This window comes from Pristiophorus japonicus, chromosome 21, assembly GCF_044704955.1.
Source record: "Pristiophorus japonicus isolate sPriJap1 chromosome 21, sPriJap1.hap1, whole genome shotgun sequence".
Classification (NCBI taxonomy): Eukaryota; Metazoa; Chordata; class Chondrichthyes; family Pristiophoridae; genus Pristiophorus; species Pristiophorus japonicus.
Genome location: NC_091997.1, coordinates 48,693,904 through 48,712,684, shown reverse-complemented (window position 1 = coordinate 48,712,684; position 18,781 = coordinate 48,693,904). Strand labels below are relative to the sequence as shown.

The following is an 18,781-nucleotide window of genomic DNA, read 5'->3' as shown; positions in this document are numbered from 1 at the left end:
CTCAATCCTGTAGAATACTGACAGCAAAAAGTCCAATCAGAGGAAAGTCATTTTGGATAGTGGGCTGGAGCCAGTAGCGAGGCCAGGACCCGCCACTGATGTCACCTGCCACGGACCCGCCGTGGTTGGTAAAATCCAGCCCATCTTCTCTACGTCTACCCATTAACTTAAAGACTTCTATCGGGTCACCTCTCAGTCTTCGCTTTTCCAGAGAAAAGAACCCCAGCCTGTTCACTCTTTCCTTATAGGTATAACCTCTCAGTTCTGGTATCATTGTAGTAAATCATTATCTCACCTTCGCCAGTGTCTCTATATCCTCTTTATAATATGGAGATCAGAATTGTTCACAGTCCTGCAAGTGTGGTCTAACCAAGGTTCTATGTGAGTTTAACAGAAGTTCTCTGCTTTTCAATTTGATCCCTCTCGAAATGAACCCCAATGTTTTGTTTGCTTTTTTTAATAAGAACATAAGAAATAGGAGCAGGAGTAGGCCATGCGGCCCCTCGAGCCTGCTCCACCATTTAATATGATCATGGCTGATCTGATCATGGACTCAGGCCCACTTCCCTGCCCGTTCCCCATAACCCCGTATTCTCCTATCGGTAAAAAAACTGTCTATCTCTGTCTTAAATTTATTCAATGACCCAGCTTCCACAGCTCTCTGAGGCAGCGAATTCCACAGATTTACAACCCTCTGAGAGAAGAAATTCGTCCTCATCTCAGCTTTATTAAGCTGCGTCACTACTTTTAGTGATTATCTGGTCACTTATCTCACTGCTGTTTGTGGAAGCAACTGTAACTATACTTCAAAAATATTTCATTAGTTTATGATGTCTTATAATTTCTGGAGCCATGTTGACTGGCATTTACTTCTGTGTTTGATTGGTACCCTTCTACTCCTCTTCCCGCCCCATATCCTCTCCCAGCTCGGTTTCATGTCCTGCTGCTGGGATTGCTAGAAACATAGAAACATAGAAAATACGTTCAGAAGTAGGCAATTCGGCCCTTCGAGCCTGCACCACCATTCAATATGATCATGGCTGATAATGCAACTTTAGTACCCCATTCTTGTTTTCTCTCCATACCCCTTGATCCCTTTAGCCGTAAGGGCCACATCTAACTCCCTTTTGAATATATCTAAAGAACTGGCCTCAACAACTTTCTGTGGTAGAGAATTCCACAGGTTCACAATTCTCTGAGTGAAGAGGTTTCTCCTCATCTCGGTCCTAAATGGCTTACCCCTTATCCTTAGACGTTGACCCCTGGTTCTGGACTGCCCCAACATTGGGAACATTCTTCCTGCATCTAACCTGTCCAACCCCATCAGAATTTTATATGTTTCTATGAGATCTCCTCTCATTCTTCTAAATTCCAGTGAATATAAGCCGAGTCAATCCAGTCTTTCTTCATATGCCAGTCCTGCCATCCCGGGAATCAGTCTGGTGAACCTTCGCTGCATTCCCTCAACAGCAAGAATGTCCTTCCTCAGATTAGGAGACCAAATCTGCACACAATATTCAAGGTGTGGTCTCACCAAGGTCCTGTACAACTGCAGTAAGACCACCCTGCTCCTATACTCAAATCCTCTCGCTATGAAAGCCAACATGCCATTTGCCTTCTTCACCGCCTGCTGTACCTGCATGCCAACTTTCAATGACTGATGTACCGTGACACCCAGGTCTCGTTGCACCTCCCCTCTTCCTAATCTGTCATCATTCAGATAATATTCCGCCTTCCTGTTTTTGCCACCAAAGTGGATAACCTCACACTTATCCTCATTATACTGCATCTGCCATGCATTTGCCCACTCACCTAACCTGTCCAAGTCACCCTGCAGCTTCTTAGCATCCTCCTCACAGCTCACACTGCCACCCAGCTTAGTGTCATCTGCAAACTTGGAGATATTACATTCAATTCCTTCGTCTAAATCATTAATGTATATTGTAAATAGCTGGGGTCCCAGCACTGAGCCTTGCGGTACCCCACCAGTCACTGCCTGCCATTCTGTAAAGGACCCGTTTATTCCTACTCTCTGCTTCCTGTCTGCCAACCAGTTCTCTATCCACATCATTACATTACCCCCAATACCATGTGCTTTAATTTTACACACTAATTTCTTGTGTGGGACCTTGTCAAAAGCCTTTTGAAAGTCCAAATACACCACATCCACTGGTTCTCCCTTGTCCACTCAACTAGTTACATCCTCAAAAAATTCTAGAAGATTTGTCAAGCATGATTTCCCTTTCATAAATCCATGCTGACTTGGACCGATCCTGTCACTGCTTTCCAAATGAGCTGCTATTACATCTTTAATAATTGATTTCAACATTTTCCTCACTACCCATGTCAGGCTAACTGGTCTATAATTCCCTGTTTTCTCTCGCCCTCCTTTTTTAAAAAGTGGGGTTACATTAGCTATCTTCCAATGCTTAGGGACTGATCCAGAGTCTATAGAATGTTGGAAAATGACCACCAATGCATCCACTATTTCTAGGACCACTTCCCTGAGGATTTATCGGCCTTCAATTCCATCAATTTCCCTAACACAATTTCTTGACTAATAAGGATATCCTTCAGTTCCTTCTTCTCGCTAGACCCTAGTATTTCCGGAAGATTATTTGTGTCTTCCTTAGTGAAGACAGAACCTAAGTATTTGTTCAATTGGTCTGCCATTTCTTTGTTCCCCATTATAAATTCAGCTGATTCTGACTGCAAGGGACCTACATTTGTCCTCACTAATCTTTTTCTCTTCACATATCTATAGAAGCTTTTGCAGTCAGTTTTTATGTTCCCTGCAAGCTTACTCTCATACTCTATTTTCCCCCTCCTAATTAAACCCTTTGTCCTCCTCTGCTGAATTCTAAATTTCTCCCAGTACTCAGGTTTGTTGCTTTTTTATATGCCTCTTCCTTAGATTTAACACTATCACTAATTTCCCTTGGAAGCCACAGTTGAGCCACCTTCCCCGTTTTAGTTTTATGCCAGACAGGGATGTACAATTGTTGAAGTTCATCCATGTGATCTTTAAATGGCTGCTATTGCCTATCCACCGTCAACCCTTTAAGTATCATTCGCCAGTCTATCCTAGCCAATTCACGTCGCATACTATCGAAGTTACCTTTCTTTAAGTTCAGGACCTTAGTCTCTGAATTCACTCTCCATCTTAATGAAGAATTCTACCATATTATGGTTACTCTTCCCCAAGGGGCCTCGCACAACAAGATTGTTAATTAATCCTCTCTCATTACACAACACCCAGTCTAGGATGGCCAGCTCTCTAGTTGGTTCCTCGACATATTGGTCTAGAAAACCATCCCTTATACACTCCAGGAAATCCTCCTCCACCGTATTGCTACCAGTTTGGTTAGCCCAATCAATATGTAGATTAAAGTCACCCATGATAACTGCTGTACCTTTATTGCACGCATCTCTAATTTCCTGTTTGATGCCATCCCCAACCTCACTACTACTGTTTGGTGGTCTATACATAACACCCATTAGCGTTTTATGCCCTTTGGTGTTCCGCAGCTCTACCCATACGGATTCCACAATGTTACAAGCAATGTTTCCTCTAATTTATGGTCCCGTTAAATTTGCTGCACGGCCGCACATGCGCGCTATAATCTATTGGCAGCATCTGGTGAACGGCCAGTGCGGGACCTCCCAACTGAGGCACGGCCTTAGGGGGAACATTGGTTATGAGTAGACTTGGTGATGGACTGGATATGGGGTAGGAGAATTGAGCAGAACTTGAATAGGAAACCATGAAGCGGGTTGGGATGAAGAGTTAATGGATGGAGGAAAATAGAATAGTTTTGGTCTTGTCAATGTTCACCTACAAATTCTGTAAGTCAGGTCAGCACAGCAACACTCCTGGAATTAAGAGTAGCGGCGGAGAGGTAAAGCTGGGAATCGTCAGGATACATATGAAAGGTGACCACATGCTAATGAGTGGTGGCATGCAGTGGATGGTGACAACATGGTCCAAAAGCTTGGCGAGGATGAGATGGAGAAGAAGCTGAAGAAGATAATGGGATAGAAGGTAGGCTTATATTAACAGTTGGATCACTATTAGCTTTAAGTCTTATTGGAGGGAGCAGTTTTTGAAGTCGGCAAGCATTTGGCACCCAGAAGGAGCAGTTCTGTGGTCAGGAGCTGAGTCGGGAGAGGGTTAAGGGCATATGAAGTGAGTCTCATGGAGGAGATGAGTCTGGTGAGGGCTGGGGTGTGGAATTAGATGATGGACTAAAGGTGCCAGTACGGTTGGAGGGGCTGACGGAAACTGGAGCAGCTAAGTGGAAATCCTTGACTTTGCTACTTTTGTTCTTCAAAAAAGAATCTCTTTTAGCATTCTAAAAAATCTCCACCGTAAAAGCTACATTATTAAATGGAACCATCTCATTCACAGGTGCCACAGCCATGTAATATAACCCATAAAGCAATGCGGAGAGAGAGATGGAAATTAACTTAGAATGGTACCAGAGACGAGAAGCTGGGATTCTTCTCCTTAGAGCAGAGAAGGTTAAGAGGAGATGTAAAGAGGTGTTCAAAATGACGTGGGGTTTTGATTAAGTAGATGAGGAGAAACTGTTTCCACTGGCAGGAGGGACGGTAACTGGTGTACAGAGAATTAAGATAATTGCCAAAAGAACCAAAGGGTAGATGAGGAGAATCTTTTTATGCACTGAGTTGTTATGATCTGGAATGCTCTGCCTGAAACAGGGGTGAAGGCAGATTCAATAGTAACTTCCAAAAGGGAATTGGATAGATACTTGAAAGGGAAAAATGTACAGGGCAATAGGAATATAGCAGGGTGGAGTGGGGCTAATTAGATAGCTCTTTCAAAGAGCTAGCACAGGCATGATGGGCTGAATTGCCTCTTTGTGTGCTGTATGATTCTATTACCTTTAAGTTATCCTGTCCCAATTCAATCAGAAGCTGTCTCCCAGTTCAATGAGACACACCTGGCCATCAGTGCAGCTTGTCCCCTGCATTGAGCAGAACGTTATGTTTGCTGAACACCAAATAGTCTCCAAATTAATTAACTATACAACAACAACTTTCATTTTTATAGCACCTTTAACATAGTAAAATGTCCTAATGCACTTCACAGGACCATTATCAATCAAAATTTTACTCCGAGCCACATAAGGTATTAGGGCAGAAAGCTTGGTCACAGAGGTAGGTTTTAAGGAGTATCATGAACAAATACTTTGGTTCTGTCTTCACTAAGGAAGATATGAATAACCTCCCGAAAATACTAGGGGACCGAGGGTCTAGCGAGAAGGAGAAACTGAGGGAAATCCTTATTAGTCAGGAAATGGTATTAGGGAAATTGATGGGACTGAAGGCCGATAAATCCCCATGGCCTGATAGTCTGCATCCCTGAGTACTTAAGGAAGTGGCCCTAGAAATAGTAGATGCATTGATGGTCATTTTCCAACATTCCATGGACTCTGGATCAGTTCCTATGGATTGGAGGGTAGCTAATGTAACATCACTTTTTAAAAAAGGAGGAAGAGAGAAAACAGGGAATTATAGACCGGTTTAGCCTGACATCGGTAGTGGTGAAAATGTTGAAATCAATTCTTAAAGATGTAATAGCAACGCATTTGGAAAGCAGTGACAGGATTGGTCCAAGTCAGCATGGATTTATGAAAGGGAAATCATGCTTGACAAATCTTCTGGAATTTTTTGAGGATGTAACAAGTAGAGTGGATAAGGGAGAACCAGTGGATGTGGTGTATTTGGACTTTCAAAAGGTTTTGACAAGGTCCCACACAAGAGATTAGTGTGTAAAATTAAGGCAAATGGGATTGGGGTAATGTACTGATGTGGATAGAGAACTGGTTGGCAGACAGGAAGCAAAGAGTGGGAATAAACGGGTCCTTTTCAGAATGGCAGGCAGTGACTAGTGGGGTACCGCAAGGTTCAGTGCTGTAACCCCAGCTATTTACAATATATATTAATGATTTAGACGAAGGAATTGAATGTAATATCTCCAAGTTTGCAGATGACACTAAGCTGGGTGGCAGTGTGAGCTGTGCGGAGGATGCTAAGAAGCTGCAGGGTGACTTGGACAGGTTAGGTGAGTGGGCAAATGCATGGCAGATGCAGTATAATGAGGATAAGTGTGAGGTTATCCACTTTGGTGGAAAAAACAGGAAGGCAAATTATTATCTGAATGGTAACCGATTAGTAAAAGGGGAGGTGCAACGAGACCTGGGTGTCATGGTACATCAGTCATTGAAAGTAGGCATGCAGGTACAGCAGGCAGTAAAGAAAGCAAATGGCATGTTGGCCTTCATAGCGAGAGGATTTGAGTATAGGAGCAGGGAGGTCTTACTGCAGTTGTACAGGGCCTTGGTGAGACCACACCTTGAGTATTGTGTGCAGTTTTGGTCTCCTAATCTGAGGGAGGACATTCTTGTTATTGAGGGAGTGCAGCAAAGGTTCACCAGACTGATTCCTGGGATGGCAGGACTGACATATGAAGAAAGACTGGATTGACTAGGCTTATATTCACTGGAATTTAGAAGAATGAGAGGAGATCTCAAAAAAGCATATAAAATTCTGACGGGATTGGACAGGTTAGATGCAGGAAGAATGTTCCCGATGTTGGGGAAGTCCAGAACCAGGGATCACAGTCTAAGGATAAGGGGTTAGCCACCTAGGACCGAGATGAGGAGAAACCTCTTCACTCAGAGAATTGTGAATCTATGGAATTCTCTACCACAGGAAGTTGTTGAGTCCAGTTCGTTGGATATATTCAAAAGGGAGTTAGATGTGGCCCTTACGGCTAAAGGGATCAGGGGGTATGGAGAGAAGGCAGGAGTGGGGTACTGAAGTTGCATGATCAGCCATGATCATATTGAATGGTGGTGCAGGCTCGAAGGGTCGAATGGCCTGTTCCTGCACCGATTTTCTATGTTTCCATGTTTCTATGAAGTAGGAAAGAGAAGTAGAGAGGCAGAAAATTTTAGGGAGGGAATTCCAGAGTTTAAGGCCCAAGCAGCTGAAAACATGACCACCAATGATGGAGTGATGAAAATCAGGGATGCTCAAGAGGGCAGAATTAGAGCAGCGCAGATATCTCAAGGAGTTGCGGGCCTGGGGAGATAGGGAGGGACAAGGCCAGAGAGGGATTGGAAAACAAGGATGACAATTTTTAAATTGAGCCGTTGCTTAACCAGGAGCCAATGCCTAGAATGGCAAACCATTTTTCTGGTAGTTATTGTCCTGTTACAATTTGAATGCTTGAGCTGGGCTGATCTTAAATTGCTGCATTTTATTTCACCGAGGGTCACTGAACTTCATGGCTTGATGTTCAGTCCATCTTATCTTGTTTGGCATTATGACAGGGCAGTCAATTTATCCAACGCTGCAGCTGAGTTTATAGAATCATAGAAGCACAGCACAGAAGGAGGCTATTCAGCCCATCATGCTAGTTCTTTTGAAAAAGCGATCCAATTAGTCCCACTCGCTTTGTCTGCCTCATTATTACCCTATGCCCGCTGAGCCAGCCAAACTCTCATTGCTCCTGTCTTAGCATCCTCTCAATATTTCCCCTCTCTACCACACATTTTAATGGCTTATTGCATACACCACCACTGTGTGACCCAACTCCACCGCTGTAGTCTCCTGTCTCCTGTCATCCTTCCTCTCTCCCAATATCTATTGTTACCTTCCTGTCTGCCTGTCCATATTCTGTACCAATTGTTTCTCTTACCTCTTTGCTCTTCCAACTGTTATCCCTGTTCCCTTTGTGTCATCTTTCCATTTTGCCCAGCCAAACATTTATTTAAAAAATAAAGTCTGTTTCCTGGTATGTAAAACATAAAGGGGGTGAAAGTGCCCGTGCCCCAATTGGGGGCGGTAATCTTCTGGAGTCGGAACTTTTATCGCCCGGGCTGGAAGTCCCACCCCCGATGCGGAATTGGGCATACCGCCGCTCAAAGGAAGCGGAGTGCTGTCTTCCATTAAAGGGGAGGGTCGCCGCGCACTCTGCACGGTGGCCACCACTGGACCACTAGGGCAGCGGGAGAGCGTCCTCCTTCTGCCCCGCTCCCGACGCACTTCCACCCCTTAGCTGCCCCAAACACCGCCGCAACTAATTAAAACACAAAAAGAGGGTAAATTCCCTCTATTCTCCGCCCCATGGATTCGGGCGGAGAATATTCATTTAATTAGAATTATCCATCCCATTTGGGGCGGAGAGCAATTTCGGTCCCATAGTCTTTTATGGTAAATATGATAAAGATGAAGGGGTCATTACATTGAGGTGTTTAAGAAGATTAAATGATTTGATAGGGTAGAGAGAGAGAAACTATTTCCTCTTCTGGGGAGTCCAGAACAAAGGGGCATAAACTTCACGTTAGAGCTAAACCGTTCAGGGGTGATGTTAGGAAGCACTTCTTTACATAAAGGGTAGTGGAAATCTGAAACTCCCCCCCCCCCACCCCAAAAAAGCTGGGGGGATTCATAGAAAATTTCAACACTGAGATTGATTTTTCTTAGGCAAGGGTATTAAGGAACCAGGGCAGGTAAATGGAGTTAAGATACAGATCCGCCATGATCTAATTAAATGGCGGAACAGTCTCGAGAGGCTGAATGGCCTACTCCTGTTTCTATGTTTACATTAAGAATTACAGTACATCAAGAATGATCCTATACCCTCAATACATGCAAGAGGAACTTGCATTCCCAATCCATTGGGTCAAGAAGGATTCTGCCTATCTGAGGAATCCTATAGATCCAATCCGGTGGATGAGTAGGGATCCTATGCTCCCAACAATAATAACTTTTATTTATATAGCACCTTTAACGTAATAAAATGTCCCAAGGTGCTTCACAACAGTGTTACAGATAAACAGATAAATTTGACACCGAGCCACAAAAGAAATTAAGGCAGATGATCAAAAGCTTGTTTAAAAAGGTAGGTTTTAACAAGCGTCTTAGGTGGAAAGAGAGGTAGAGAGGTGTAGAGGTTATAATGAGGGATGTTCAAGAGACCAGAATTTGAGGAGCGCAGACATCTTGTGGGATTGTGAGGCTGAAAAAGATTACAAAGTTAGGGAGGGGCAAGTCCATGGAGTGATTTGTAAACAGGATGAGAATTTTGAAATCGAGAGATTGTTTAATTGGGAGCCAATGTAGGTCAGAAAGCACAGAGGTGATGGGTAATTTTGACTTGGTGCGGGTTAGTACATGGGCTGCTGAGTTTTGGATGACTTCAAGTTTACGTAGTGTGGAATGTGGAAGGCCGGCCAAGAGTGAGTTGGAGCAGTCAAGTCTGGAGGTAACAAAGGCACGAATGAGGGTTTCAGCAGCAGAAGAGCTGAGGCAGGGGCGGAGGCAGGCAATGTTACGGAGGTGGAAAAAGGCGGTTTTAGTTATGCCATGGATATGTGGCTCAAAACTCATTTCAGGGTCAAATATGACACCGAGGTTGCGAAGTCTTGTTCACCTTCAAATTGATGCTAGGGAGAGGGATGGAGTCAGTGATTAGGGAACGCAGTTTGTGGTGGGGACCAAAGATAATGGCATCGATCTTCCCAACATTTAATTGGAGAAAATTTCTGCTCATCCAATACAGACAATTTAGATACCAAGCTGGGGTCGACAGAAGTGGTGGAGAGGTAGAGCTGGGTGTCGTCTGCGTACATGTGGAAACTGACTCCATGTTTTCGGATGATATCGCCAAGGGGCAGCATATAGATGAGAAATAAGAGGGGACCAAGGACAGATCCTTGGGGGACACTAGAGGTAATGATGCAGGAGTGGGAAGAGAAGCCATTGCTGGAGATTTTCTGGCTACGATTAGATAGATAAGAATGGAACCAGACGAGTGCAGTCTCACCTAGCTGGACATTGGTGGAAAGGTGTTGGAGGAGGATGGAGTGGTCAACTGTGTCAAAGGCTGCAGACAGGTCCAGAAGAACGAGGAGGGATAGTTTACCTTTGTCACAGTCACAAAGGATGTCATTTGTGATTTTGATGAGAGTAGTTTTGGTACTGTGACAGGGATGAAAGCCAGATTGAAGGGAATCAAACATTGAATTCATGGAAAGATGATCACGGATTTGGGAGGCAACAACACGTTCAAGTACTTTGGACAAAAAGGGAGGTTGGAGATGGGGGCGATAGCTAGCAAGCAAAGCGGGGTCAAGGGTTGGTTTTTTGAGGAGAGGGATGATGACAGCAGATATGAAGGAGTACCTGAGGACAGAGAACCATTAATAATGTCGGCTAACATGGGAGCCAGAAAAGGAAGTTGGGTGGTCAGCAGTTTAGTGAGAATAGGGTCAAGAGAGCAGGAAGTGGATCTCATGGATAAGATGAGTTTGGAGAGATTAAGAGGGGAGATCAAAGAGAAACTAGAAAAAGATATGCGTTTAGGGCGAGGGCAGGTGGGAGCGTCAGATGAAGTTTGGCCCTATGGGCTAGGTGAAGAAAAGGAACTCGCAGAGACGGCTGATACAAAGAAGCCCATGAGCACCTCACACTTGTTGTTGGAGGTGAGTGTGATAGAGACAGGGGAGAGAGGTTCAAGGAGACGGTTTGCAGTAGAGAATAATAGCCTGGGGTTATTTTTGCAATCCAGAATGATCCTGGAATAGTGAGCAGTTGGATCAGATGGGATCATTCCACTCTCCCAGGTTCTCTGTCTCAGTCGCATCTGTTCTGACGATGCCACCTTCCATGCCAGTGTTTCCGATATGTCTTCCATTTACCTCAAACGAGGATTCCCATCTACTGTGGTTGGCAGGGCCTGCGACCGTGTCCGTCCCATTTCCCACACTTCTGCTCTCACCCTTTCCCCTTCCTCCCAGAAGCACGATACCTTGTCCTCAACTTTCTCCCCACCATCCTCCACATTCAAAGGATCATCCTCTACTATTTCCAGCACCTCGAGCGTGATGCCACCAGCAAACACATCTTCCCCTCCCCTTTCAGCATTCCGAAGGGACCTTTCCCTCCGCACCACCCTGGTCCACTCTTCAATCATCCCCAACACCTGCTCCCCTTCCCACGGCACCTTTCCGTGCAAGCACAGGAAATGCAACACCTGCCCTTTCACCTCCTCCCTTCCCACTACACAGGGCCCCAAACACTCCTTCCAGGTGAAACAGCGATTTACTTATACTTCTTTCAATTTAGTATACTGTATTCGCTGCTCCCGATACGATCTCTTCTGCATTGGGGAGACCAAACGCAGATTGGATGACGGCTTTGTGGAACACCTGTTTAGGCCGCAAGCGTGACCCTGAGCGTCTGGTCGCTTGTCATTTTAATTCTCTGCCCAACTTTGACCTCTCTGTCCTTGGCCTCCTGCACTTTTCTAATGAAGTTCATTGGCAGCTCAAGGAATGGCACCTCATTTTACAGCCTTCCAGATCATAACCACTGCTCCCATTTTTCCCAAACAGCAGCTGTTGATAATGATTCTGCTATTACCATTTACACTTCCTCTAGACCCATATTATGTTTCTTTACTTCTCATTACCATCCCCTTTTGCCTTGCACCATCATCCCTTTTGTCATTTAATCTCTTCTGCCTTCCAGCCAATCACAGACCTTCCCTTTTGTTCTTTCCTCCCTTTCCCTGCCCCTGCACTTGCTTAAAACCTGTTAAATCTCTAACTTTTTCTAGTCCTGACAAAAGGTCATTGACCTGAAGTGTTGACTGTTTTTCGCTCCACAGATGCTGCCTGACCTGCTGAGTATTTCCAGCATTTTCTGTTTTAATATAAGTTGGGATCCTGTGAACCCAACAATGGATCAGATGGGATCTTGTATGTCCAGTATCATAGATCAAAGATTTTGCTTGATGGAGGAAGTTGCTTCTAACTCTGCATTCTCTGCAACTCAACTTATATTCTCACTTTCGTCACATTTTTTTTCTTTAGAAAACATCCCACCCATTGATCCACATGCCACAATAGCAAGAATATACACTCTGAGGAGCCCTGCTTTTCCCTTTTGTGCTTGCGGGGCTCATTTCAGCAATGCAGGACATTGCCACATGAAGTCTTACCACACAACTGTTTGTATTTAAAGTGATTTAATCACAACTACGTTAAAACAGTCTTGTATCTGTACCTAAAATAGATGCGCACTCGTATATTACTGCAACGCATCATTCTTACAAGGGTCCTTTTTTAGTGTTGTTTAGACAGTGTGAGATCAGTAGCACATTGAGGCCTTGCATTATTTGCAAATGTCAGCTGCATCCCAAGGTGAAATATCTTGTAACAACAGCAATTTGCATTTACATAGTCCCAAGGCGCTTCACAGGAGTGTTATCAAACAAAATTTGACACTGAGCCACATAAGGAAGTATTAGGTCAGGTGACCAAATGCTTGGTCAAATAGGTAGGTTTAAGGAGCATCTTAAAGGAGGAGAGGGAGGTGGAGAACAATGATCCTTTTAAGCTGCAATCTTGCAGCGGTAAGGAGGTATGTGCAGGCTGCTCACCGGCTTTACAACGGTAATAACTGCACATGCGAGTAAAATTGAACATGCCACATGGCCAGTTAACGGGCTGCACACCTAAAACAAAATTACAGAGAACATTGATGGAGAGACGTTGAGGTTTAGGGAGCGAATTCTAGAACTTAGGCCCTAGACAGCTGAAGGCACGGCCGCCAATGGTGGAGTGCTGAAAATCAGGGTTGCGCAACAGTTAAACTTATAACTTCAACGAGAAGGTCAGATGGATATTGACCGCTTTCTAATGGACGCTTGTAAAGAAATTTCGGACTCTCCCTACCTTATAGCAGTATCGGAGCGTTGGGGATGAGACCCATCCCGATGGGCAGCTTCCTGTAACGCTAGGTGTCGGAGTCACTGCTGCTGGTCCAGCACCTGGATCGAGTGAGGTTGCTAGGTTCTGCCTGCAGATGTATTTTGCTCTGAAGCTGTTGCAATCCTTCACGTCCCATAATCCAACAGAGTTTCCCGTGGCCAGCACCACACAGCCGCCTTTGTAACCTGTAACACAAGGCTCAGTTCATCCATTCAGCATTTTAGTGCAACACTGCAACCACAATGCAGGAGCCATTGAACCTCATGCACACCAGACTAGCAGTATGGCACTATTTAAAATAAGGGCAGATTAAAAAGAGAGGGATGATTAAAATCTACCTCTTTGACTAAGCCTTTGGTCACCTGCTCTAATATCTCCTTATGTGGCCTGCGGTCAAGCCAGATTATCTTGGAGAAACAATAGCCAACTAAATATCGGTGGATTTTCGATCACTGCAGTGTTCCAGATCAAAGACCAAAAGACTCCATCGTTCTACCTGTCAGATTGCATAAGAATATAAGAAATAGGAGATGGAGAAGGCCATTTGGCCCTTCGAGCTTGCTGCGTCATTCAACAAGAAAATGGCTGATCTTCTACCTCAACTCCACCTTCCCGCACTATCCCCATATCCTTTAATTCTCTTCGTTCCCAAAATTTATCGACCTCTGTCTTGAATATACTCAACGACTGAGCCCTTAAGAATTTTATATGTTTCAATGAGATCACCTCTTATTCTTCTAAACTCGAGTGAATATAGGCCTAGTCTACTAAATCTCTCCTCATAGGGCAATTCCTTCATCCCAGGAACCATTCTAGTGAACCTTCATTGTACTCCCTCTAAGGCAATCCTGTCTTTCCTTAGGTAAGGATACCAGAAATGTACACAGTACTCCAGATGTGGCCTCACCAATGTCCTGTACAATTGTAGTAAGACTTATTACTCTTATACTCTAATCCCTTTGGAATAAAGGATAACATGCCATTTGCTTTCCTAATTGCTTGCTGTACCTGCATGTTAACTGTCAAAGCGAAGCGGCCACCCACCCTGGAATCTACGTCCCAAATCCCCAATCCCATTTCCACAGGCTAAAGAAGTCACTCCTCCCTGTAAGGGTTTCACTTTTCTGGTTCTGAATGGGGTCTGTGCGGTTTTTGGAGTGGGTTGCCCGGAAATACCTGAAGCAAAAAACAAACATTGAGGGCCTTATTTTTAAAAGAGTATCATGTACTTCCCACGCACTCCTGGGGTCTCATGACGTGGAGGCTTTCTTTACAGGTTGAGGACTTTCCATGAATTTACAGCAGCAGCAATGGAAGCAGCAGGGCTCTGGGATCACTCCCTTTCCTGCCTGTTTTTAGGCAATGACCCTGAACCTCTGGGACGTACCAAGATGGCAGCCAAGTCTCGCTATCATATATGTTTGAGGCTTAATAGTTGTCACAATAAGTCAAATTACAGTACGCTCACAAACATAAATCGTTGGTGCAAGAAATTACAGCCATTAAATTGTAAATCGCTTTCAGCTGGCTGTCGGATACAGGAATGGCTAACGTACATTTTGTGGACCTTTCTGTGTGGTTGAGTGTACGTGAGCTTTAACGTTTTTTATTAGGAACCTGGCCTCAGCTCTCTGGAATGTGCTGTAAATGGAATCACTCTGCCAAAAAAAAACGTTTTTTGCCCAAGGCAGAATTTCCATGAACTACAAATCGAATTAACACTTTAGCAACACCCAGCCTACCTAATCATTCATCCAGCTATTAAACCAGAAATAAAAGAGCACAGAGAAGTGACCCCCACCTCCCCTCAGTGGCTCAGCCGGTAAATCATGTGGCATTGTACCACACAGACCGAGAAGTTTAAAGTGTTTGGACCTTGGTCTGTGCTGATCTCAGTTGGGTAGAAGTAGGGGGCGTTGCCACTGTCTCCAAGCAAGGGGCGGAGGGAATCGGCCAGTGCTCCCAGCTGCAATGTGCTTGTGTGTGGGGATGTGGGACGATGACAGGATTAAGCTCAACTGTAATGCGACCATCCAAAATGCTGCTTTGCTGAGCACTGTTTAAAGGCAGGACCTCCTGATTAACTCTAGGGCACGTGTTGTGGTTATGTTACTGGACTAGTTGTCCAGAGGCCTGCGCTAACAAACGCAGGGAGCGCGAGTTCAAATCCTACCATGGGCAGTTTGAGAATTTGAATTCAGTTAAAAAAATTTGGAAATAAAAAGTTGGTATCAGTGACCACGAAACTGTCAGATTTTTGTAAAAACCCAAATGGTTCACTCTTGGGGAAGGAAAGCTGCTGTCCTTATCCAGGCTGGCCTATATGTGACTCCAGACCCACACCAATGTGGTTGACTCTTAAATACCCTCTGAAGTGGATTAGCAAGCCATTTAATTGTTTCAAAAACTGCTACAAAGAAGGCAGCTCACCACCACCCCCTCAAGGGGAACTAGGGATGAGCAATAAATGCCAACCTCGCCAACAACCAAAAAAAAAGTTCCAGGTCTCAATTTGGGACACCTACATCCTAATTTTACCAACGTAGAATTTCCCTTCAGACTGGTCAAAACACAAAACTCTGGATGCGCACCTTGGATGTTTTCAATAATCGTTTATATTCAGCCATGAAAATAAACTGCCTTAAAATGGAAGAAGAAAGCATCAGATCAGATAAGCAAAACTGCAATGAAATGGCAGTATGGGGTGCGGCACTACTCCCACAGTGCAGCTGCATCTTCTTATTTGTCCAGATTTCAGTGTGCATGCGTCTGTGAGACAGTGCGTGTGTATGGGAGGGTGAGTGTGTGTGGGAGGATGAATGTGTGTGGGAGGGTAAGAGCGAGTCTGAACGAGTGAGTGTGTGTACTGCATGCAATTCTGGTCACTGCATTACAGGAAGAATGTGATTGCACTGGAAAGGGTACAGAGGAGATTTACGAGGATGTAGCCAGTAATGGAAGTTCTTAGCTGTGAGGAGAGATTGGATAGGCTGTGTTTGTTTTCCAATGAGGCTGAGGGGAGACCTCATTGAGGTGTATACAATTATGAGAAACCTGGATTAAAAAGGGCCTATTTCCCTTAGCAAAGGGGTCAACAACCAGGGGGCATACATTTAAAGTAATTGGTTGAAGGTTTAGAGGGGATTTGAGGGGAAATTTCTTCACCCAGAGGGTTGTGGGGGTGCGTAACTCACTGTGTGAAAGGGTGGTAGAGGCAGAAACCCTCAGCACATAGTGTTTTATACAATTCAAGCATAACCACCCCCCCCGCTGCTCTTGTATTCTGTGCCTTGGCTAATAAAGGCAAGCATTCCGCATGCCTTCTTAACTACCTTATATATCTGGCCTGTAGAAATGCTCTCCAAGGTCCCTTTGTTCCTGTACACTTCTCAGTGTCCTACCATTTAATGTACATTGATATATTAACAGTGCAGTGTAGATGTGCGGCGTGGCCACCCCAACCTGCAAGGACTATCAGCAGGTCGGGGCCTTCAAAGGAGCATACAACTTCAAGGTACAGCGCGTGCTGGAGAGCGACGGCTGTGAAGCGGGCGACTGGATTGGACGTCACCAAAGTCCAGGTCGCTGATTGGAGCGTGGGCAGGTACAGCAGGATCAGCGAGGTTGGGGTGCAGAAGCGGCAAGTGATCGTGGAGCGACGTGATCGGGACCCAGGAGAGACGAGAGTTCGGGGCCCAGAAGAGCCGAGGGCCCAGGGGCAGCACAGGCCAGACCACACTGTGATATGTGTGTGCACTAGGTCCGTGCAGCAGAGCTGATCTCCAGTCGCCTTGGTTAATCCTTGCCACTGGACCAAGACCGAGCTCTGTCAAGCCTGTGTGGTGGCTGGTGTGCAAAAATCCACGCAAAGGCATCTTCCACCTTTCAACATGTAGTTCGGGACCTGGAATATTAGGTCCTTCATTGAAACACCTGTGAACTCATCCCTTTTTGGCGTGGAAGCAAGTCATCCTCGATACGAGGGACCGCCTATGATGATGATGTGTGTCTAAGCGTGTGTGAGAGAGTGAGTCTGAGTGTATGTGTGTGTGTGTGTGTGTGTGTGTTTGTTTGTGAGAGTGAGTCTGAGTGCGTGAATGCGTGGCTTTGAGTGTGAGTGTGTGCGCATGTCAGGGTATGTGAGAGTGTGAGAGTCTGATTGTGTGAGCGAGTGTGTGAGTGTGAGCGAGTGTGCGTGTCAGGCTGTGTGCGGGTGTGTGAGAGAGTGTGTGTATGAGCGAGTGTGTGTGTGTGTGTGTGTGTGTGCGAGCGAGCGAGCGTGCGTGCGTGTGTGTGTGTGTGTGTGTGTGTGTGTGTGAGCGAGTGTGAGTCTGTGTGTGTGTGAGTCTGAGTGTGTGTGAGTGAGTGATTGTGAGTGTGCGAGTGTGAGTGAACGTGAGTGTGTGTGTGTGTGCGTTTTTAGAGTACAAAGCCTCATTATTTACAAGCTGTACAGCGCAGATGTCCTTAAAACCTAGAGCGATTATAAAACTGAAATCACTGGCCAGTGTAATTATACTGAGGCAGCCATCCACTCACGCTGCACATTAATTTCCTCATCATCCCCGGTGATATCAGTTCCAGATGTGCTTCGTATCATTGTGCAGCCAAAGCAAATACTAGTTAGCCCAGATCCACTGCTGCCTGCCCAGCGGCACCTCACAGGAGATAAAAAGCATTCAAAGTCTTTCTTGTCAAATGTTAATTCTCTTTTTCCTTATGTGGAAGAAAGATTGCTTTAGTGCACTGTGTAGCTAAACGAAAAAGCTGTGGTTCAGTGGGTAGCACTCTTGCCTCTGAATCAGAAGGTTGTGGGTTCAAATCCCACTCCAGACTGGAGCACAAAAATCTCGGCTGCTCACGACAAAAATCAGTGCAGTGCTGAGGGAATGCTGAATTGTCGGAGGTGCCGTCTTTCAGATAGGACGTTAAACCAAGGCAACATCTGCCCTCTCAGGTGAATGTAAAAGATCCCATGACACCATTTTGAAGAAGTACAGTGGAGTTCTCCTCGCTGTCCTGGTCAATATTTACCCTCAACTAAAAACAGATTATCTGGTCATAAACTCATTGCTGTGTGTGTGGAGCTGGCTGTGCGCAAATTGACTACACTTCAAAAAAGAATTTCTTTGGCTGTAAAGTGCTTTGGGTGGCCTGAGGTTGTGAAAGGCGCTATATGAATGCAATTTCTTTCCTTTCTTACTATTCCTACACAACAGTGACTGTACTTCAAAAGGCATTTGTTGTATGTGAAGAGCTTTGGGATATTCTGAGCAATGTGATGTGACTTTATATAAATGCAAATTCTTACCTTGCATTTCGTGCCCAGAGGAAATCTTCCCCTCCCTCCCTTCCCACTTTCCATCCATCCATCCCTCCCTCACATCCCATCCCATCCCCTTCCCTCCTTCCCCTCCCCTCCCCTCCCTTCCCTCCCCACCCTCAGTCTCTGGCTCAGCCTGTTCAGTCCCATTCTTAGTTTACACACTGACTCAACTTTCTCTTGCACTTTGCTTTTGACAGCAGGGAGTCAATTCGAAAGTGTAAACTGACTGGTTTCAAAGTCTGGTCACTGTATTGTGCACAAGCCAGTGTTATTCAGAATAAAACGAGGGACGGGCTAAGACCCAGCACCCTCTTGGTCTCATATCGAGAGGTCTATTTTTGAGGCGGACAATGCAGAAATTTCTCAGGTGTAAACCTGACACTGAAGACGACAGTTTTCCGATCAGCATTATTTTACTAATGGCGGTGACCTGAATAGCTCAAAAATCTGTGCCGGGACTTTCTGTTATGGTTTCCCCAACACTAGTGAGGGGTGCGGGAAGGGAGAGCGGCGGCTGTTCAGAGGCTGCATTCCGGTTGTATGTATGCATCTGGATTGTCACATGGTCTGATCCGTTCCCCTAAACCTGAAGTATTTAAGTTGTAATCTGCCCGAGGGAGCCAGAGTGAGATAATCCACCAGCACA

At 45.2% G+C, this 18,781-nt stretch overlaps 1 protein-coding gene across 3 annotated transcripts in view; it reads right to left on the bottom strand.

Annotated features, from left to right (window-relative positions):
* The window catches only part of mrc2 (mannose receptor, C-type 2), a 317,669-nt gene that overhangs the window by 144,289 nt on the left and 154,599 nt on the right, over positions 1 to 18,781 (bottom strand). For all 3 annotated transcript variants that reach the window (XM_070864753.1, XM_070864754.1, XM_070864756.1), the window contains exon 12: positions 12,774 to 12,994. In XM_070864753.1, the coding sequence (XP_070720854.1) occupies positions 12,774 to 12,994 (221 nt within the window). The remainder of the gene's footprint in view (positions 1 to 12,773; positions 12,995 to 18,781) is intronic.